The sequence below is a fragment of the Gopherus evgoodei genome, chromosome 9 (genome assembly GCF_007399415.2).
Source record: "Gopherus evgoodei ecotype Sinaloan lineage chromosome 9, rGopEvg1_v1.p, whole genome shotgun sequence".
Classification (NCBI taxonomy): Eukaryota; Metazoa; Chordata; order Testudines; family Testudinidae; genus Gopherus; species Gopherus evgoodei.
The window spans coordinates 3,428,034-3,449,809 of record NC_044330.1 but is presented as its reverse complement, the minus strand read 5'-3'; the positions used below and the strand labels follow the sequence as shown (position 1 = coordinate 3,449,809).

The following is a 21,776-nucleotide window of genomic DNA, read 5'->3' as shown; positions in this document are numbered from 1 at the left end:
CCCATTACTTTTCTTAGAAACTAAATCGAACAAAAGATTGTGGGCAGGCACACGTCTAACTCCCCCACCCTTAAACGTTGGTATCTAGTTATCACTTTGAAAGCAAAACCAAAGAGGATTTCCACCTGCTTCGTGGAAAGCTCAGATGAAGGAAATCTGCTAAACGGCCAAGGGGAATGTGTTTTGTTTTGTTTTGTTTTGTTTTTTTAAACGACACTGCTGTCAGAAACCATTTTCTGAACTCTGTGTGTAAGTTTTGTCAAGTACCATCTGGCCCTTAAATTTCCACAGTGACACTTAGTCTAGACTTGAGTTCTCTAATGAGGAAACTAAACGCCCTCAGAGCTCCTTCCTTCTGATTCACCGAAGGGAGGGTTGTTCGCCTCGGTTTACTTTTCGAGCAGGGTGCTCAGATACCATGGAAATGGGTGAGCTTATAAAATTGGCCTGTCTCCAAGCTGCGTTAATTTCACAGCATGGAGCGTTTTTCCTCCCCCCAGGAAAATACATGGTGGGGGTCTTCCCCCTCCCCCCACCCTTTACTGAAATCTTATGGCTAAAACTAGGGCTGGGCAAACAGGTTTTGAAAGAGCTGAGACCCAATCTGAGCCTCTCGTCAGACCTGACACCAAAACATTTCAGGAGGCCTGAGTAAGTTTCTCCTCTTCCGCACCCTTCCACCCCTCTCCATTAAGCTCCCCTTTGCGAACCTGGTTCTGGTTGGGTCCAGGAGTAATCGGAAGTGAGGAAACACGATGAAATGGACTGGCCCCATGCTCTTTGTGAGCCCAGGTGGCAGCGAGAGCCCCTGCCCCCCATCTCTGGAGTTACCCAGCCTTGTTTTTCAGGCACTCAGGCTTTAGATAAGGATCCAGATAGCTGGGTGCTTAGCAAACAAAACCTGCAACACATCAGTCCCTCATCCACCACTTACGCCTCCAGGTTTAGCTGCTTAATTAGGTCCCCACTGTGTTGTGTAACTCTCAGCTGCCCACCTGTACCTTAGGCTCCTGTTCTGACCCTGCATGTTTGCGCTGCCCAGCTTACCTGTTTCCATATGGAGCTGCCTTTTTTGCTAATCCCGTGTCATGCTTGTGCCATTGCATGCTGCGTGAGCTCGCCCCTATTCGCTGGCATTAACTTGTGTGTCACTAACCTGCTTCGTTGTTTGTCCCATCCCTCATCGCTCAGACCACCTGAGAGGTAGCTCCAGGGAGCAGGTTTGTGAGTACTCGAGGCCCCGCAGAGCCCAGAGTGGTGACAGGCATGTACGTGAGCGGAGAGAACCCCAAAGAGCCTCCCTGGCTCTGTCTGATAATGGCACTGAACGCGAGCACCTCGCCGCCGAGGAGTCTCGGTGCTCTCCTCCGCTGAGCAAGACCAGGGATGGCCACCAACGCAGCAGGGAGCGGCGGAAACCAGCCAGCCGGGAGAGGCCTCCAAGACCTCCCAGCCTTGACCTGGACAGGACAGCTGACTATGAACCCTGGGACCGCAGCAGCAGCTTGGAAAGGAAACCACTGAGCCGTGAGAATTCCAGAGCTCCCAGCCTTGATCTGGACAGACCAGTTGAATACAAGGCCTGGGACCACAGCAGCAGCTGGGAGCGGCGGGAAAGGAAACCAGCTAGCTGGGAGAGGCCTCTGAGGCCTCCCAGCCTTGATCTGGGCACAGAGGTAGGACGTGCCACCTGGGAGCAAAAAGAAAGAAGGCCATTGAGCAAGGAAAGGCCTCGGAGGCCTCCTGCTCTTAAACTGGACCTGGAGACTGACCAGGCAGCCTGGGACCACAGCAGAAGCCAGCAGCAAAGAGACAGGAAGCCACTGAGCAAGGAGAGAGCGAGGCGATCTCCCAGTCTTGATCTGGAGGCAGCTCAGGACCACAGCAGCAGCAGCTGGTTATCAAACCTGGAAAACCACAAGTCCCACCGCCAAGACGGCCTGACCCCCAAGGGGTCTTGTGAAGTGAGGCTCCGTGACACAGAGGAATTGCACAGGCAGTATGATAGGAGGGGTGAGGAGAGCGATTATAAAAGAGCAGGACCCAGGACAAGAACGTCTCCCTCCCCCCACGCTGAGAACTGGGAAAAGGACAGAGACCGCCATCGAGACCCAGGTAACCGAGAAAGGGGGTTGGGCAAAGGATGCGGGGTGTGAATCTGATTTATCAGGTTGTCCTGGTTCTTCTCAAGGTCTCTGTCTAGGATATGAGTCTGGGCCCATCTGTCTAGATGGCCAGTTTGTTTCCTAGGCTTGTGTTAGAAATGCCAATGGAAAGTTTCCAGGTCTCCACTGCTCCAGTGTGATAAAGAGAGTTCTGCGTCGACTCTGGGCACAACGGTGATCGGAGCTGCCCAAATACCTAGAGAGACAGAAAATGGTCTTGACTCTTGTTCTCTGTACCAGGACGGCCCGCTTCCTTAATAAGACCCTCCTTATTCATATCGAACTCTTTCTGGTATACTCTAGTGGGTGGGTGAAACAGAATTGCTATGAACTCAACTCCCGCTGTCTGGTGCAAACAGCCTTATACTAATAATGATAATTACCAGCTCCGCGGTCTCCTGGCACCAGAACAAAAACAGTGGAGGCCAGGGGCGCAAACTCTAAGCTGAATGAGCCAGATTCTGCCCTCAGCCACACTTGCCATCCTATTCCGTTCACTGGGGTTGTAAATGAGGGAAGAATCTGCCCCCCTCAAGTGAGGGGTGCACTCTCTCTTTGGGGACAGCTTTTCAAAAGCGCTCAACACCTAGCAGTGACCGCTGTCCTCAGTGGCTACTGGCCACCTCCGTTAGAGCTCTTGCTTTTGGAATGGGAGCCACGGGGTACGACGTTGTTGTGTAAGCTCTTAGCTTTTTGCCAAAAAGAGAGAATCTCTGTTTGTTTTTCTAGAGAAGTGTTTCCTGGTTCATTTTTGTGGTGTGCTGCTGTACATGCATGTAGAGCACACAAATTAAGTGCACTTTAAAAATCCAAATGTGCCATTATATGGTCTCGTTGCTGAAGAAAAAAGCCAGGAGTTTGGAGACTTGAGGTCTAGCTTCAGACTTAATAGGCACTTGCACTAGTCACCTAACTGATCTGCACCACAGCTTCCCTCTCCGTAAGGTGGAGATGATCCACTGTATCCACCTTGCAGGGGGTTGTGAGTCTTGTGCGAAGCTCCTGCAGAAGTTTGTTTTTGGAAATGCAGTAAGGTGTGTGTATCAATAAGGGTCACAGTCATTCCTCTGGGAGACCATGGCAAAGCATCCCACTGGATGTATAGTGACTGCACAATGATTAAAATAGCCAAGCAATACAAGTAGCAGCTCATCTCCTCTTCCTGTGGGCCCAAATTATAGCTGGCACTTTGTGCCGGAGGTTCCTACTTCATGTGGGCAGGAGTAATATGGAAATTACTACTGTCTGGCTATATTCGGTCTGTTTAGCTTAACAAAGAGAAGGTTAAGGGGCAACTTGGTAACAGTCTGTAAGTATCTACATGGGGAACAAATATTTGATGATGAGCTCTTCAGTCCAGCAGAGAGAGGGGTAACATCATCCAATGGCTAGAAGTTAAAGCTAGACAACCTCAGACTGAAAACAAGGTGTACATTTTTAACAGTCAAAGTAATTAACAGCTGAATAACTTAACAAGGGTTGTGGCAGATTCTCCATCATTGACCATTTTTTAAATCAAGATTGGGTGTTTTTTCCAAAAGCTCTGCTCTACAAATTATTGTGGGGCAGGTCTCTGATCGGTGTTATCGAGGAGATCAGACTAGATGATCACAGTGGTCGCTTCTGGCCTTGGAAGCCATGAAATAAACATTTCTTTTTGTACTCTGAGGAGGGGGAAGACTGGCTAAGCCCTGGTCTGCGTTTAACAGTTGGATTGATTGGTCACCATTGCTCAGGGGTTTGTACAATTCACACCCCTGAGTGCTGTAACTACACTGACCTAACGCCTGGGGTAGATGTGGCTGGGTTAATGTAAGAATCCTTCCATTGACCTAGCTACTGTCACCTGGAGAGGTGGATTACCTACATGGAAGGAAAATCCCTTCCGTCCATGTAGAAAGAGCCTGTAGGAAGAGCCTGCACTATGGTGGTAGGTAGAGATGATTAATTTTGGAGCAGACCGTAATTGCTGAATTGAGGGTAGAGAGATGATCTCCGATGCAGAGAGAGGCACTCGCTGGATGATCCTGAGATCAGAGTATTGTAGCTGAGTGTCTGAAGATGCAGGCTAGATAGGGCTCTCATTGATTAAGTGCAGCATCCTTGTATCCGGTCCGAAAGGAATGAGGAGAGTCCCTGAGCTTCCTCTGACTCTCTCTCCAACTCCTGGTGCAAAGGGAGTCTGGACTGGCTCTAAAAATGTCCCATTGTGGAAACCATCTAAAATAGGGGTGGTTTGACCCCCCTTTCTGTGCAGAACAAGAACTGAACCTTGTGTGAGCTTCAGAAGTCTTTAATTATTCTCTCTCCAAAAGAAGGGCTGTCCTTGCTGCATTTGTGAACCAATGAGGGACAGTAATGGCCAGAAATCTCACGAGAACCTGTCCCAGGCTGGTTTTGGAGAGCCCAGCATTTCAGAGAGGCTTTTCCTACATCACTGTCTCCAGTAGTGGATCTCTGGACCTCCTGAGCAGAGTCCATTTGGGCTGCTGGGAAAGTAGCCTGTTGCAGTTGGGTGGGTGAGGGGGTGGGGCTGGTCCCATTCAGAGCTGCATGGGAGCTGAGGGATTTGATTTCCCTCCTGGTTTTGCAGGATTGAAGTCGAGGGGGACAAAAGAAGCTGTTTATGCCAAACCCCGAGTGGCCCGTAGGGACCTGGAGCTGTATGATGCAGAGATCGCTAGGAAACTGCAAGAGGAGGAGCTTCTGGTGAGCAGAGATGGCAACAATTAGCTAACGAGTGACTGGGGAATTAACCCCTTGGCCAGTGTCAGCCACTGTTGAGAGCTAATGTGCAGCTGTCATGTAAGGGGCCAGACTTTTAAAGGTATTTAGGAGCGATGGGAGTTAGGTGTTTAAATACCTTTAAAAACCTGTCCCTAAATGCTTTGGGTCCTGTTCCATGCATTGGAACAGTGACCTCATGCAGTTTTCAGTAAATGCAATTTGACTTTGTATCATTTCTTTCACGTACCCTCAGTCTTTCCCAGAGCACTGGGCAGAGTCTGTGAATGACCAAGGCAGACACCTTAGATGGCACAGGCGGGGCGGAGAGCCAAGGGGCAGGGCCAGTGCAACCGTTTAGGCAACCTAGGCAGTCACCCAGGGCGCTAGCATTTGAGGGGTGCCATTTTCTTCTGCAGCGACCGCAGTGGCCAGATCTTCGACCGCCCCGGTCGCCGCAGGCACTTAGGCGAAGGGAGCTGGGGCACGGGGGTGCGGGGAGGGCTGCCTGCCGCAAGTAAGGGAGGGGGAGCGGCACACAGGGGAACTCCGCACCCCAGCTCACCCCTGCCCTGCCTCGCCTCCTTCCCGAGCACGCCGTGGCTGCTTCACTTCTCCCGCCTCCCAGGCTTGCAGCGTCCATCAGCTTAGGTGCCGCAAGCCTGGGAGGCAGAAGAGAAGCAGCCACGGTGTGCTCGGGATGCTTGTGTTTGTGTGCGGAGAAGGGGTGAGCTTGGTCGGGGGGGGCGCCTCAGGATGGGGTGTGAGGAGGTGCCCACAAAGGTGGCGCCTCAGGGTGAAGGGGGGAACTGCCACGGGGGGGCACCTCAGGGCGGGGGGGGGGGAGCTGCCGTTGGGGGGGGGCTCAGGGAGGAGGGCGCAAGGTGGAAGTTTTCACCTAGCGTGCGAAACATCCTGGCACTGGCCTTGCCAGGGGGTGATCAGCAACAGGGCTGAGGAGGTAGACAGACAGATGCAAGAAGGGCAGCATGGAAAGATGGAAGGTGCAGAGGAGGAGTCTCTCTCGCTGATGCTGGGAAAAGCTGTGCAGGGGACTGGGATTGGACGGGGCGGGGAGCAGGATGAGTTGTGACTGAGGGGGGGACTAGAGCAAAACCTCTGGAGGATTTTAAAAACCAAGCTTGTTACTTTAACCTGGCTAGCGAGACAAACGCGGAGAGGGTTGACTTGCTTAGGGAGCAGAGAACTGTGTGACTCTGGGCAGGCCCCGAGCAGCATGTTTTTGTTATTGTTAGATTGTTTCAATGTCTCAAAGGTCCTGCTTTTTCTTTTTCTAGGCCAACCAGGTTGATAAGAGGGCAGCGCAAGTAGCCCAGGATGAGGTGAGCCCCTGTCCCTTTAAGAGTTTAATCATTTGAACCAAACGGCTGCGAATCGTGGTTCATGAGAAATGTCTATCTGTGCCTCAGGTCTCCCCTCTGGCACTTGCCCCCTGTCCTCCATCCTTTCAGGGCTCTGTCTGCCTGTCACTTCTTTCACTTTCCTGAGATTTCAGGGCAGTAAATTGCATTTCCTGATTGCAGCCCAGCCTTTTCTTCCATTGCCAGCTCCTGATGGTGGCCGCATACGAGTGACTCTAGTAGCCCTGAGGGGGACGGTCAGAGAAGCCCCACCTTTGGGGAGGGGAAGGGAAGGAAGGGGGTGTCCTGATCCAGACTGGCCTGCCACCAAATCAGAAGCAAATAGCGACAGGTGATGCATGCAGTATATAATCTGCCCCATCATCACAGTGTCACCTCTTCTCTGGGCCAGGGCTTCGGGTGAAGTCCCGGCTCCCCTCGAAGTCTGTGGAACCTTTGCCATTGACATCAGTGGGGTCAGGATTTCACCCTTAACTTGTTGTTAACTTTGCCGACGCTTTGCACCTTGGCTTGCCCATAAAGCCAATGGAATCAAAGAGCAGGTTTGGCCGTTTGGTCCAGCTTCCTGCTCAATCCGGCCATGGTGAGGTCAGCTAGTAAGATGTACGGTGAATTGCAAACCCAGGGGCTTTGCAGCTATCTCATTCTGCAGTGAGCCAGATGGGGGATCAAAGCACCTGTGATGGCAAGTGGGGTAAAAGCACCATCCCTAGCTCCTCTGATAGCAGCGGTAATTGTAAAACGCAATGGGAAAGCATTCAGTTTGCTTGAAATCAAAATAAAGCCAGAGCTCTCTTACATGGGGCTTGTATTTGTTCTGTTAGGAGATAGCTCGCCTGTTGATGGTGGAGGAAAAGAAGGCTTATAAGAAAACGAAGGACCGAGAGAAGTCCTCTCTGGAAAAGAAAAGGCAGGACCAGGACTGGAAGGTACGCTTGGCCTCAGAACACCCCTACAAAGCCAGTGGTTTTGTTCCCATTTTCCAGATGGGGTAGCTGAGGCATAGGTGAAGTAGGGTAGATAGAAGTGGTGTTAATCCAGAGTGCAGGAGGGGCTGTAGATGCCAGCACTTGGAGGGTTAAAACAAGAGAGTAACTACAGTGGAAAATGTTAAAGGGCTTGATCCTGAAAGGTGCTGAACACCATGACCCGCTGCACCTGTTTAAGCCCTCTCACGTTGTGGGTTTTCGGCATCTCATCTTGGACCCAAGCCCCTGAAGAAATTCTGCAGATTGTGTCTGAAACCTGCAGATTTCCACTAGCATGTACAGGGGCAACAAAGCACTGCTGTCCGTGAATTAGTCCGTCCTCTCCTGCGGTGAACCTCCTGGAAGCTGGCAGTAGAGTGGAGTTACGTGGCCTTATGCTCTGCCGATTGCATGCCCAACATGGAGTTCAGCTGGCTCAGATTTGTGATTCGGTTTTGGGTGGGGAGATGCGGTAGCAGTGCCGGGCATCCAGCATGCGCAGCCCTTTAAGAACAAACAGCTTAGGGTAGGTCCACGCTTCAGCACCTGAGCTGTAACGTCTACACTGCTGCTTTTAGCGCAAGCCCAAGTCTAGACCTGGGCTCTGAGACTTGCTGCTTTGGGTCTGAAAGTGCAGCGTAGATGTTCCCTGCGTGCGTTTCAGAAGAGGTCATTTCAATGAACAGGAGGGGGATTTGCAGTTAGACTAGGCAGGAGAGGAATTATAACTGGTGAATTCCCAAGCTATCTGGCAAAAACTGATCTTTTGCTGAAGTCCAAGGGAAGTTCCCCCTTTGGTGCAAGTACTGGACAAGGTGTGTGTTATGGCAGAGGTTCCTCACTGATCTGTGAACCACCAGCAGTTCGTGGAGAGGTAACTAGTTGCATGGTGCTGGCTTCTCTTTATTTCCAGCTGCCAAATTGCTTTCAAAGACAGTGGAAAAGTCATTAAGCACTTTTCCTAGTGTTGTTTCTCCACCTATGCTTTGCTGTAGTTGCCACGGGGATGGGTAATATGACTCACGTGGAGGGGAGGTGGCTGTGAAACTGTTGCTGTAAATGTGGCCTGCACTTCGAAAAGTCACAGGCATTTGACATCTCCTTCTGCAACAGTCAGTCCTGGCCACTGCCAGATACAGGAGATGAGACACAACATAGACCTGTTCCATTTTTAGCCATTCTGAGGGAAGAAAACTGCGTCTCCATTCTAAAGAAACAGTCGCATAACCAGGGGACTGACCCCTCTTTTGAAGTACCTCTGGAAAGGGCAGGCTGGGAGGTAATAGGAAGTAGTGTAGCTCCAGGTTCGGTAGAGACTAAAGATAGCGTAGCGTGAGTCTTAGGTGCGTTTACCTCTGCCCACATCTGCCACTGAGCTAGGTCAGCCTGTCAGCTGTCTGGCCAGATTTCCAGAGTTAGGTTTGCACTGTTGCAGACACTCATTTGCATATGCCTGACCCAATGTGCCTGTGCAAATGACATGTATTTACACATGCAAACTGTCAGCTGGATCTCTGGCCCACTGTGCACAATGGATCAGTGTGTGTCATACTCTGGCTTAATGCATATAGTTGTGTCCACTGCTAGTAACAGGCCCCAACAACGTAACAACCTGCCTTGTATTTACAGCAAAAGGAGCTTGGCGCAAGAAGCCGGTGGTTCGGGTTTGGGAGTTCCCAGGCTTGCTCCCTGCTGAATGGGTGTATGTGGTCACTGCTTCTTTTGTGCAGTCGCAGGTGCCTACTTTGGACAATCTGGCCCATGTTTTGTAAGGAAAGTGTATGGCTCCCCAGTGACCTGCCTACTTCTCTTCTCCCCTCAGCGTGACACAAGTGAATCCGCGCGTCCAAGGTCAAGAGAGAGGCTTGAACCTCAGAGGCTCAAGAGTGACAAACCTGCCCGGTGAGCTGCACGCCCACTCTGTAAAACTAGGCAAATCGGCCGAGGAAACAAGCAAAGGGTTGAATCTCCATGAGCAAGTTCTGGGAGATGACTGGAGGCAGGGGAGTGCAGGGGCTTGAACACTGAACAGGGGTGGAAGGTGCAGGGGCCTGTGAGGTGCTCCTTGAGGTTTGGTGTTATGGCTCCATGGCGTTTAGCCACTGAAGGGTCCCCATCCTACAGTGGCAAAGAGAGCTGAGCTTGGGCAGCGGCACTTAATGGGTTAAATATCTCCAGGAGTTTGAGCAGCTGCTTTTCAATGTCTGAAATCAAATGGACACCATGGTTGTCTCTATGCAATGTCAATAAATGGAGACACATGCACTGCCCCCATCTCTCTCTTACTCACTCAGACACACGGAAGTCAGATAGCTACCTGAGTATGGGAATCCACTGCAACTGGGTGAATCTTACTGATTCGCCACATTGCGCTTGAGTGGTTGGGGGCCAGATTACAACCTTCTCACACCCTGATACAGCGCCTGCAAGGCGGGGCCAAACATTGGTGTCAAACTTGGTTTAAGCCAAGTTACTGGGATGAGACTAATAAATCTTTTTTTTTTTTTAATGAATAAAAGATAGAGCTGGTTAGGGGGGAGGAATCAATACAAATATTAGAATTTCAGAACTGTTCTCACTTTGCAAGGTTCAAAATGTACCTATTTTCACTACAGAATTTATCACTGTATGTTTTTATCAAGATTTCCCAGTTGAAATGTTTTTTGCTTACTGAAAACACATTAAAACCATTATCCAGTGAAAATTTTCAGTAAATAAATGCAACATATTTGGAGAACACTGAGAAATGTTTGTGAGAAGGCCTATTTTTAAGATGGCACAATTTTTCATTCAATAAATTGACCACATCTATTAAAAGGAGACTATTTAAAAGCCTTAAAGGCTGGAAATAATGCATAACTTAACAATTGGAGTAATAAACCATTGGAAACAAGTTACCAAGGGTTGTGGTGGATTCTCCATCACTGGCAATTTTTTACTCAGGACTGGATGCTTTTCTAAAAGCCTTGGGGCAGGTCTCTGGCTTGGACTGTGCAGAAGCTCAGACTGGATGATCACAATGGTCCTTTCTGGCCTTGGAATCTGTGAATAGAAGCTCAGCCCAGGAGAGCAAACAGCACAGACACCTTTGCTGCCACATGCAGGATGTGCTGCAGGGGATTATTTTGGGTGCTTCATTGTTATTGTAATTCTTTTCCTGACTTTGTTTCCTTTCTGTTCTTGGCAGGCCACCGCCACCTCCAGTCACAGACCTGGACGACTTTTATCACAGTCGTGGTATTACAAGCCAGCCTAGCACCGTGCGTCAGTTTTCTAAACCTGAGTCTTCTCCAAAAGGTAAGAAGAGCGGTGCATAACGGCTTCAGCACTTCGTTCACATCGGTGACTCAGTTCAAATAATCAGCCTGAAAAACAGTACTTTCTGGTGACTGCTGTGTGTGGATAGAGAGAGGATATCACATGACACCCTACAGACACATGATCCTGCTCATAAACTGTCTGTTCTTGAGTCCCTGCCCCAAAGAGCTTACGTCTAAGAGCTAAATTATGCCTCTTGAGAACACACAAAAAAGAATAAGAATAGGAGGGTTTGACAGTTTCATTTTCACGCGTGACTAGCTCAAGGCGCAGGATGAGTAGGAATGGTGTGAAGGCAGCAAAGCAATGAGCTTCAGTTGACTCATCCTGCTACACAGAACAGTCCGACACGCTAGGAAACCTTCAAAGAGCTGTCTGGCTGATGGATGACAAGGCTGAGGCTTTCCTGCAGAGCACTAGACTTGCTGCGTGCATCGGCCTGTCTGTGGTTTGTCCATAGCCCTCCTCACTAGCGCATCTAAGCACGGTGCTTTCTGCAGTCACTTCAGGCTGGGATCCCTTCATTCTCCAGCTTTCATAGCTGGAGAGGAAGGGGTAGAGCTAGCTTACGTGGAAGGGAGGGGAGATGTTGGGAGCACTTTGTATAGGTTATTAGATGCTGAATCAGCCCCTAGTGCCAGTCTCACTGGTGGGCCATAAGGGGCCATTCACAGAATGAGAGCAATTGAAGGGTTTGTCTTTTCCGTGGACCTATCCAGGTGTTTCCTGAACCTTTACTGGCTCTAATAGTACACCTTCCCCACGTCCGATTTTTTTTTTTTTTTTTGAATGCACCTACACTCAGACAGTTAAATCAGCCTCAGGGCTGCTAAGAACTAGAAGAAAGCTTTAGATCCAGTCATCCTCACTGTGCTATATGCCAGTGGTTTTCAAATGTTTCTGTTGCTGACCCCTTTCACACAGCAAGCCTCGGAGTGTGAATTTTTTTTTTCATATTTAACACTATTATAAATGCTGGAGGTGAAGCGGGGCTTGGGGGTGGAGGCTGATAGCCTCACGTTATAATTTGTGACCCCCTGAGGGGTCATGGCTGCCCCAGTTTGAGAACTGCGCTGTGCTAACTGATTTTTCCCTTTTTGTTTTATAGGTTTCCATTACAAGCAGTAAAAAGCTAGACTTTGCATTGATACTGACTCTCTTCTGTAGCAAACGTTACTGGAATTCCCAGGAGAGCGTCTCATTTCCTTTACCCAACTCGAGTTCCATCCTCAGGACTTCTTCCTCTTTCAATGTCATGTCAATAAGTAGTGTCTGTTCATCCTGGTTTCCCGGTTGGTTGTGATCACTTTAGTAGTGCAGTAAAATCTAGCCATGGTGTAGCTGGCCAGCTGTACCCAGCTAGCTGATCTGGCAACACCTTTACAGCTCTCGGAATCCCTTTTAGCTACAGCTGCATCTTTGACAATTAGTGGCTTGATCTTTTTTCAGAGAGAGAGAGAGACAGACAATTGGGGGGGAAGTCCAAGATGTGAGGTGGATTATGGCAATGCAGAAATCAAGCAATAGGATGGAGATTAACATGTGACTAAGATGACACACAGCTTTCTGTTGTAACCAGGAATGCACATCTTCCCGAGTCCTGAGTGAGGAAACGGAGCTAAATCAACACAGAGCAACTGAGATTTTCCATAGTAGTTGTATGAAGACGGGTTCACCTTCATGCCATCTACCAGCAGGCTGCTCGGACTTCACGCCCTTTGGAGAAAAAACTGTTCTGTCTACAAAGTCTCTGTTGTGCGGTCACTTCTTAGGAAACACCCTTTGGGTGATGCACATAACATGCTTCTATGTCCGAGTCATAACCCCTTATTCAGAGGCCTAAAACGTCAGCTCTTGCTGTACATCTCGTATGCATTGTTTTAAAGAAGTTTTCAATTTCTTGGTGCAGCTGGAGGGGAATATAAATCCATGGACCATAGGACCAAAAGGGACCATTATGATTATCTGGGGTGACTTTGTGCACGGCACGGGTCAGAGAACCTCACCCAGTAAAAATGGAGGACATTAGTATTCTTTCTCCATTGAGCCCAATAACTTGTGGCTGAACCAGAGTGTATTTTCTAGAAGAGCACCCAGTCTCTGTTTGTTTAAGATGCCATGTGAGGATGACTTAATCACTTCCCAGAGTGCAGGAATCCTCTCTCACTCGAAGATACCCGCCTAGAGTCTCTCCTGTACTGATCCTTGTGTCCCTGTCCCTGCCCCCACCCCATGAGAGACAAGGACCTCCCAAGCTGCCTCCCAGTTCTTTCAACCTCAGCATTTTTGTCAATCTCTGTGCAAATACATTTGAATTGCAAAGGTGACCATAGATATACAGTAAGTTCTTTAGCCTCTCCAGCCAATAAGGGCTAGGTGGCCAGTCCACAAGTCAGTGGCAGTGCATTGATGAGCAGCCTGGGCGGAAATCCTCTGAATGGCTGCTACTCCAGAAAGGCAATAAACTGCACCGAGTCTGTCCTGGGTGCATCGCCTGGTTCCCTGACCTCCCAGGGTCCCAGTGCTGCTGGGTGCACGGAAAGGTAGGGAACACAATGGCTCTCCAGAGCCTGCTTGCATGAAGTGATGGTGCGCTGTGCTGGTACAAGGGAGTAAGGAATGCTTCTGCCCCTTCTGCTCCTTTGTAGCTGTCTGCAGGATGGGCCCCAATCCGGTCCCAAGGCCATGTCTTTCCTAGGGGAAAAAAGGTGTGTTTTTAACTCCAGCTAAGGGAAGTCCTAGCGAAGACAGGGCAGTTGGTAGCTGTCCATGAGCTAGCAGGTCGAGTTTAGCCTGACCTTCTAACTCACGTGCAAACTACAAATTGCCTGGTCTTCACGATAATTTTACCTCCGATTAGTTACCCTGTGTTATAACCATAGCCACCATGCAGCACCTTTCATCAGTAGATCTCAAAGCAGTTTACAAATCATTTTACAGATGGGAAAACTGAGGCAAATAGAGGCGAGGTGACTTGCCTAAGGTCACCCATCAACCTGTGGCTGAGCGGGAACTAGAACCCAGTCTCCTGAGTCCCAGTCCAGTGCTCTATGTATCAGGCCACACTCCTTGTGTTCTGAATGAAAAGAAGGCTTAGGTGAGTTAGAAGTAACTTGAGGGTTTTCTGCATTGCTGGTATCCCCTGCTGTTGAATGGACTCAGGGCGATGTCTCCAGACTGCACAGGAGTGTGCCTGCTTTCCCCTTTGCCTCTCTCCAGGGGTCTTGGAAGCTCTCTCTACCTCTTCTCAGGAAAGTGCCTAGCCTGTGGCTAGATTTGACTGCCCTTGTCTCCTGCTCTTTCAGTTGCCCCACATCCATCTTGTCAGAAGTGTTAACAGAGTTTTAAAGGAAACAATCCCAAGATGCACAGTGTATTTTTTATTTGACAATTTTGGCAAATGTACTGGTGCCATTTGCAAGGTTTTTGTTATAAATGTTTATTTTTATATTTCATGGAACAGTCAAAGTTTCTACTGCCGAGAATGCCACTTCTTTTCTGTCTTTCCCTGCATTCCCCCAACCTGTATGTATTGTGAAATGGAACAGGGGCTGGAGGTGGTTTCTGTACTGACAATTCTCGAATGGTCCAAGACCATGTCCTGCCCCTCGGGTCATCCAGGAGGTATAAAAAGTTGCCAAGTCAGAATATGGTTGCATTTTACAGTGGCTTTGTGCAAGTATAAGTGATGTCACAAGGTGGGGAGAATCCGACCCCTGGAGCTCAGCTACTATTGGGGTTTGGCAGCTAATTATGATTTTCCCCTCCTGGGCCCCAACTGGAGGCTGCAATTTCCATCTTATCCCCATTAGGAAAGTCTTTAAGGGCCTGATCCTGCTCCTGTTTTTGGGCCTGATTCTGGAAAGCATCCCTATTCAAGAAGGGTGCTCAGGTCCCATTGAATTCAATGGGATGTAACATGCTTAGGTGGCAAAGCTCCTGTTGACTTGACTGAGAACTGGACCAGGCCCTAAGGACCCAGCCCTGCTCCTGTTGAAGTCACTAGGCATCTGTTGAGCAAGGATCAGGTCGTCAGTAGGTGGAAGATCGAGGACCTGATTCAGCACAGGCCTAAGCAGCCATGAATGACTCTGCTGCTATCAGCTGAGTGGCCGCTGCTTTTGCCAGACATAACATTGGCCCTTAGAGCAAAAGCTCCGGCTGGTTGGTTGGTGTCAGTGATGATTCTAATAAGACCCAACCAGGGCTATGTGCTCTTTCCCTGATGGAAAGCCAGGGAACCAACCTTTCTGTTGCCCCCGTTTAAGTAGCTTGGCCTATTACCTTGCTCTAAATTAAAACATATACAGCAAAAGGCCGGAAAAACCTGCCAGTGTCATTCCCACCTCTGCTGCATTTCTGCCTGTGTGCTTTATGACCAGCAACAGAAGGTCCATGGCAGTTGCTTCCCGAGTCTCCTTAGCTGGCAGGCACACATCACTAATGCCGCCTGAAGCTTTGATGTGTGCAGCTCACTTCGTGCAATTAGAGCAGGAAGCAAACGGATTTTCCATACCTGGTCTTGGTTGATGTTCTCGCCACCATCTGGTCTTCCGTCCAAAGCACAAGAGTTGTGGCGATCTTTGAGGAGCAAGATTAGGCCAGCTGAGTGATCGTGCCTTAAACCCAGGGTACTCAACACCGTAGCCATTCTGATCAGAGGCTGTGTGCTATAAAATAAATCCAGCCTGCCATTTTAAGACATATACCGTACAATGAGGAGAATGGAGGATGCCAATGGGAGACAGAGGCAGCAAGTTAACCTCATGGCTTTTAAAGGACTTTCTGGTTACTGTTGTGAAAAAAAGTTTTTTAACTGGTAGGTTATTTTTTATCATTTGACTTCCCTCATGGGGAGGGAGGGTAGAATCTACAACAGCTGAAATGTGCTTAGATCTACAAAGGGATCTTGTATGTACAGTATTTTTATATTGCAGCAAGGCAGGCCTTTAAAGATGGGAATTGAGACAATTCATCTTTAATACAGGAAAAAATGGATTGTTTTATAGTCAACTTTTGTGATTTTTATTTTGTGCCAAATCAGGCCAGCTGTTCCAGCATAGGGTATTCATTCAACTTACCACACTGGATTGATGTATGTACGTATGTGTTTTTTATTCGGGATTTAATTTTTGATTAATATTAGCCTGTGTGCAAGCTAACTGTGGATTGCAGATTGATGATTTCTGCAAGTGGGAACATTTTGGAGGCAGTGCAGATACAATGCTTTTATTTTAAGGCTGCAGAATCCCCAGCCTACCTTGTGCTCTTGTAACCCAGCATGGCCAATCAGTACAATAATCAAAAGTGGCCTTCTTGTGCAGCATATCCTCTCGGCATCTGCCGCCCTAAGCAGGTTCTCAGTGCTGGGAGCCTTGCAGAGCAAGAGTGGCTGTGCTGAGATACGACTGGGATGGGCACAATACTTATGCGTAGGTGGAAGTGGGATCTGGGTTGTCCCACGGGCCTTGCCCCCTGGGAAGCTCAATCCAAGCAGAGTTGTTAGGGAAGGGATCCTGCAGCACCAGGGAACAACATCTGAATTTGCATTTGCCCCATCATTTTCCAGATTCTGCAGTTGAATTTTGCCCATCTACTAGTGCAGGGGACAGTCCTTGGCCCCTCATCTCCCAAGTTCCAAAGCTCTCTTGACTTCCCCTCCTTTTGTTGGTTTGGGAGACATTTATGGGGCAGCACTGATTTATGATGGGAGGTTCAGCAGTGCAGCTTGGAGCTGTATATATCCCTCAACAGCTGGTTGCTTCTGTTGAGAAGATATTTTTAATCACTATCAGTAGCAGTTGCACAGTTTGCTGTAACAAACTTTGTGGTTCTAATAATTTCACTATGCTGCATACAATGGCTACAGCAGGCCTAGAACTCAGCACCTCCTGTGCTGAAAGCACAGGGTCCTGCCTCTTGAGCTGGACATGTCTCTCCATTGCCAACTAGCAGCACAGGGCCTATAATGAGACGGAGTTCAGACTCTATCCAGCAAAGGGCAGTGGTGGAGACACACACTGCCCCCTTAACTACAGTACTGTCTTTGTCCCAATAAACAGTTTCACTGTATCAGTATTCTCTGTAAGTAGATTCTGCTGTGTCTCCACCTGTGTTTATGCACTGCAATACAGCTAACCACCTCAGAAGTAACTAATGTAGCTCTTCAGGGTAAATGTTCAGCCTGGGGCAAGGAAATATTAGCCAGAGAGTAAAATTAATTAGTCAAGTGGCTAACTCCCTCAGAGCTGCAGATGCACTCTGTGTTCCAACAGCTAACCCGTAAATGTAAATTGTACACTGACAATAATCCATCTATGCAACCCTGTTATTTTTTGACTGTTCGTCCTATGGTTTTATCAGGTTTAACATAGAACTTCTGAATGATATTTAACCAAAGTATCATCTTTGTGTGTCTAGCATGTTTTTTGCTTCTTTTTTTCCTGAACTCATTGAATGTAAAGAGAATATCACCTTGTCCTTCTTGTTCAATAAACCATAGTCTTGTTATCCACCTGCATCCATCTGTGTTCTTCTCCATGGATTCAGAAGGCTATTGAACTTAATTTAGTTTTCTTGATGCGAGTCAAAAGGCTTGTGAAGTACATTTTCCTTGTCTAGTGTCCCTTTTTTGTTGCTTCTGTAAGAGCTGGAAGGTGTGAGATTTCACGTTCCAGTTCATTTCATCCTTGGCTTCTTTTGGTGCTTCGCTTATAATACCAATGATTATGTTCTTCCAACTTAATAGAAGTAGCAAAATATTGCTTTATATTTTAATACGATTGTATTGTGTCCAGAGAGATTGAGAAGGGGTGGGTAATGTCTTGGAAGGAATCTGGTCTGTTTCGTTTATTGAGACTGTGATACTAGAAAAATAAAGCAGTGGATTTATTTGCAAGGGGTTTTTTTAAGTGTGTTTTATAATTTGCAAATAGTCCATTTGAAACTTCCCGAGTCTACCTAATAAGACTAAAATGGGATTAGGGAAGCAGAAAAGAGGAGGAAACCTGACATGCCATTCGATCAACCACCTTAGAGGCACCAAAGACCACATTCCAAATGTGTGCAACTGAAACACACAATTGGACACGAAGCTGTTCCCGAGGCACAACTTGATTTGTAGCTGAACAAGCTAAAATAATGTAAAAGCAGCAAAGAATCCTGTGGCACCTTATAGACTAACAGACGTTTTGGAGCATGAGCTTTCGTGGGTGAATACCCACTTCCTCAGATGCATGTAGTGGACATTTCCAGGGGCAGGTATATATATGCTAGCAAGCAAGCTAGAGATAACGAGGTCAGTTCAATCAATTGTTATCTCTAGCTTGCTTGCTAGTATATATATACCTGCCCCTGGAAATTTCCACTACATGCATCTGAGGAAGTGGGTATTCACCCACGAAAGCTCATGCTCCAAAACGTCTGTTAGTCTATAAGGTGCCACAGGATTCTTTGCTGCTTTTACAGATCCAGACTAACACGGCTACTCCTCTGATACTAAAATAATGTGAGGTTCCTAAAGAAAGCATCAAGATTTGGAGTCCAAACTGTGCTAAGTCATAATTTGCCCACACACTGGTTTTAGACAAAACAAGACAAGTTTATTAACGACAAAAGATGGATTTTAAGTGATTATGAGGGATAGCAAACGGATCAAAGCAGACTACTCAGCAAATGAAACAAACATGCAATCTAAGCTTAAAATACTAAAGAATCTGGTTACAAGTAGTAATTTCTCACCCTAAATGTTTTTAGGCAGATTGTAGAGATTTTTGAAGGCCAGCTGTACTTGCCTGCAGCTTAAAACTTCAGATACTTCATTCACAGGCTAGACAACCTTCCAGGCTGGGCTCTGTCCTCTTCCCCTCCTTCAGTCTTTGTTTCTTAGGGCTTGGCTACACTCACACTTTACAGCACTGCAACAGGGGTGTGAAAAAACACCCCCCTGAGCGCTGCAAGATACAGCGCTGTAAAGCGTCAGTGTAATCAGGGCAGCAGCGCTGGGAGCGCGGCTTCCAGCGCTGCATGCTACACCCGTAAGGGATGTGGTTTACATGCAGCGCTGGGAGAGCTCTCTCCCAGCGCTGCCGCTCTGACTACAAGTGCTTTGAAATTCCAAATGTAGCCATACCCTTAGATGTTTACAGCAGTTACCTTGGGTGGGGATTCAGTGAAGAACTAACCATGATTATGTCCCTCCTGTGCCTTAAATAGGGTTTACATATGGCAGGAAAACTTTTGTCTTCCAGTGTGATTCCCACCCCCAGTCAGTGGAAAAAACGAATAGCATGGAGCCAGTATCAGGTGACTTGATCACCTGACCCTGCAGCTATACCTCCAAGGCTGTTTGCACTGTCCCCAGGAAGGCTTTACGAGGAAGGATCCCCAATGAGAGATTAGCATCTTCTAAGACCTATTGTTCTTCCTAATGGCCCTTTCCAGCCAGCCATCTAGACTGATTGCATGCTGTCTAGTGAGTGTTCCCCAGGGGTAAACACATTTGTAATAGATGCATAGGCAGTCTTCTGAACTTCAGATACAAAAATAATACATGCACACAAATATGATAATCATTCAGTAACTCATATCCTTTCCAGTGACATCTGACATGCCTTCTCATGCACAAAATACATCATATTTATGCCATACTCACATCATAATTTTACTAATATGAATATGGGGTGTAATGCCACAGGATTATACATGGAAACCAAGGGAGAGAGGCTAGTTGGGCCTCCACAATTGCTACCACTTTTCTGTGGAAGGTGCTCGGATATTATGATGCTCGTTTGCAAGATAAAGCCCTAAAGATGTAAAAGTGGTGGGGGAGGTATAGGTGGGCCAGACTGAGTGGATGAGACATCTTAAAATTGGCTTGTCCCACCAGCTCCAATCAGGCATTCTGCCACATGCCTTGTCTTGAGATCAGGTATGGGAAGCAGGAAGGTCTTCTGGGACATCATAAAGAGAGAGTGGAAGGAAAACGGGAGAGAGATGGTAGCTGCCACTGGGGGATGCAGGGGCTACAATGGAAAGCAAAAAAACAGGAGGAAATAACTCCCCAGTCCCCAGAGCTATGTTTGTGTCGTATTAGCAACCTTTCAGACCCACGTCTCCTACTGGTTTGGTAATGGGCTTCTAGTAGAAAATGTCCAGTTTTTCAAATTTCCATCTTGCCAAACACATTCTGTGCTTTAGAAGTCCCTCTCAGTTAGAGCTGGGGCATGTCTCTCGCTGTACACACGTGTGCAGAATTCCCCAGCTGTATTTCCTACAGAATAAGATTCCACATCGTACTGTCAGTGTGAGGCAGCTACCAGCATGGCTGAGAGCTTTTTCTGCACAGAATATCCGCAGGTTGAGTCATCACTGAGATTCGTGGTCTGTTACCATCTAATTTTTAAATTCTTGGCCATTTTGACTTCACGAGTGCCATGCCGTGCTGTGCCATTTCATGGATGTATCTATGCTATGTCAAGAGTCCTAGATCTTTAGGATACCAGAAGTAACTCAACTGATCACCACCCTGGCTTTGCAGCTAATTTGGATGCAGTGAATTGGTTGTAGGAGGGAGACTGCACAGATGTTGGATTACTTGGCTAAATTGCTACAGTTCTTTAAAAATCCACACCACAACCACAGCACACAATCACTGCCCCATCCACCCCCCTTCCCTATTCCCTAACTGCCCCCTGTCACCCCATCCAACCCCTCCTCTTATTCCTGATGGCCCCCCAGGACCCTTGTCCCATCCAATCAGCCCTTCTCTCTGTCCCGACTGCCCCTGGAACTCCTGCCCCTGACTGCCTCCCACCGCCCCATCCAACCCCTGGTCCTTCCTTCCTGCCCCCCTTACCGCGCTGCCTGGAGCCACACCGCCCGGCCAGAGTTGGGGCCAGGGCCGGAGACGCGCGGTGCCTAGAGCCCTCCTCATGCCGCCCACCCCAGCTCACCTGCAGGAAGCTGCTGCTTCCTTCTCAGCCCTCCCAGGCTTCCCGCGCTAACAGCTGATTGGCAGGAAGCCGGAAGGGGGAACCTTCAGAGGAGGAGGCAGAGGCAGAGCTGGAGCCAGGTGAGCTGGGGCTGGGGGCAGGGCAGGGCAGGGAGCTGCTGGAGCTTTTGTTAAATTTAAAAGCCCTTTACAACCAGTTCTAAAAGGGTTTCTAAATTTAACAATTGGTTCCCGCGAACCAGTGGGAACTGGCTACAGCTCACCACTGGAAACAGCTACAGGTGTAGCTGAGAGCTCCTTTGGTTCAGAATATCCCCAGGTTCAGACATCTCCAGGCTTTATGAGAACCAAACGGGATGATGGAGTCCAAAGGTGGTGGGAATGTGACAGCTGCTCAGAGAAGGATGGAGTCACAGCTCTGTGGAAACAAAGAGGTGTCTCTGTCTCCAGCCAGGGGTCAGCTTTGTGTACAAACTTTGGGGAACATGTTCAAACCGCATCATTGCTCGCTGCAGTGCATGGAAACAAGCACCTGATTTTGGCTTTTACACACACATGACTTTATGAACTATATCTGCGGACCAGCATGGGCTTCCAGCTCAATGCACTATGGAGGAGAGAGATCCACATGAGAAAACACAACAGCTGTAATAAATAAATGAATCTCTCCTATTTGACCACCAGCCCATTTGTTGGAATGTTAGAACGATGTCAGAGAGCTGCTATTTACTTTTTTTTTTTATTAACCTGTCTGAGAAATGTCTGCTCTTTCTCCTCCAAAGTGTGAAATTTCTCAGCTTTAAAAAAAGAAACAAATAGTACTAGCGAGGGCTGAAAAGATTATTTGATTTTAAAAAGGGATTTTTAAACTGTACCAGCATTTTGTGGGGAAAAAAATTCTTATTGGTTGAAATTTTCCAGGTTTTTTTTTTTTTTTGATGAAATGATTTGCAATACAATTTTTGTGATGAAACTTTCATATTTTTTATTGAATGGAGCCTAAATGAAAATATTTCAGTGTTTTGGGGGCTTTTTTACACTGAAAAAGGCTCTATGCAAATTGTTTTGTTGAGAAACTGGAAAAATCTGTGAAGTTTAGAATAAACTTAAAATTGTTTATGTTCAAATCATCCCAGAAAAACAGTCTCATTTTCTCTATCAGCACGATAACACTTCAGTATCCATTCTCTGCTCGGGAATACTTCCCTGCCTCCTAGCGTGCCCGTGAAGACTGAAACGCTAGAGTAAGAAATGAAGCTAACCGAAA

At 47.8% G+C, this 21,776-nt stretch overlaps 1 protein-coding gene across 2 annotated transcripts in view; it reads left to right on the top strand.

Moving 5' to 3' along the window:
- CCDC50 (coiled-coil domain containing 50) overlaps positions 1-17,455 on the top strand; it is a 57,334-nt gene extending 39,879 nt beyond the window's left edge. The window contains exons 6-11 of one of the 2 annotated variants that reach the window (XM_030575053.1): positions 4,759-4,874; positions 6,188-6,232; positions 7,096-7,200; positions 9,062-9,141; positions 10,427-10,536; positions 11,666-17,455. In XM_030575053.1, the coding sequence (XP_030430913.1) occupies positions 4,759-4,874; positions 6,188-6,232; positions 7,096-7,200; positions 9,062-9,141; positions 10,427-10,536; positions 11,666-11,685 (476 nt within the window). In that variant the 3' untranslated portion in view covers positions 11,686-17,455. Of the gene's footprint in view, positions 1-1,191; positions 3,464-4,758; positions 4,875-6,187; positions 6,233-7,095; positions 7,201-9,061; positions 9,142-10,426; positions 10,537-11,665 lie in introns of those variants that run through there. The other variant, XM_030575052.1, reaches the window with a different exon arrangement.
- The last annotated feature ends 4,321 nt before the right edge of the window (positions 17,456-21,776 follow it).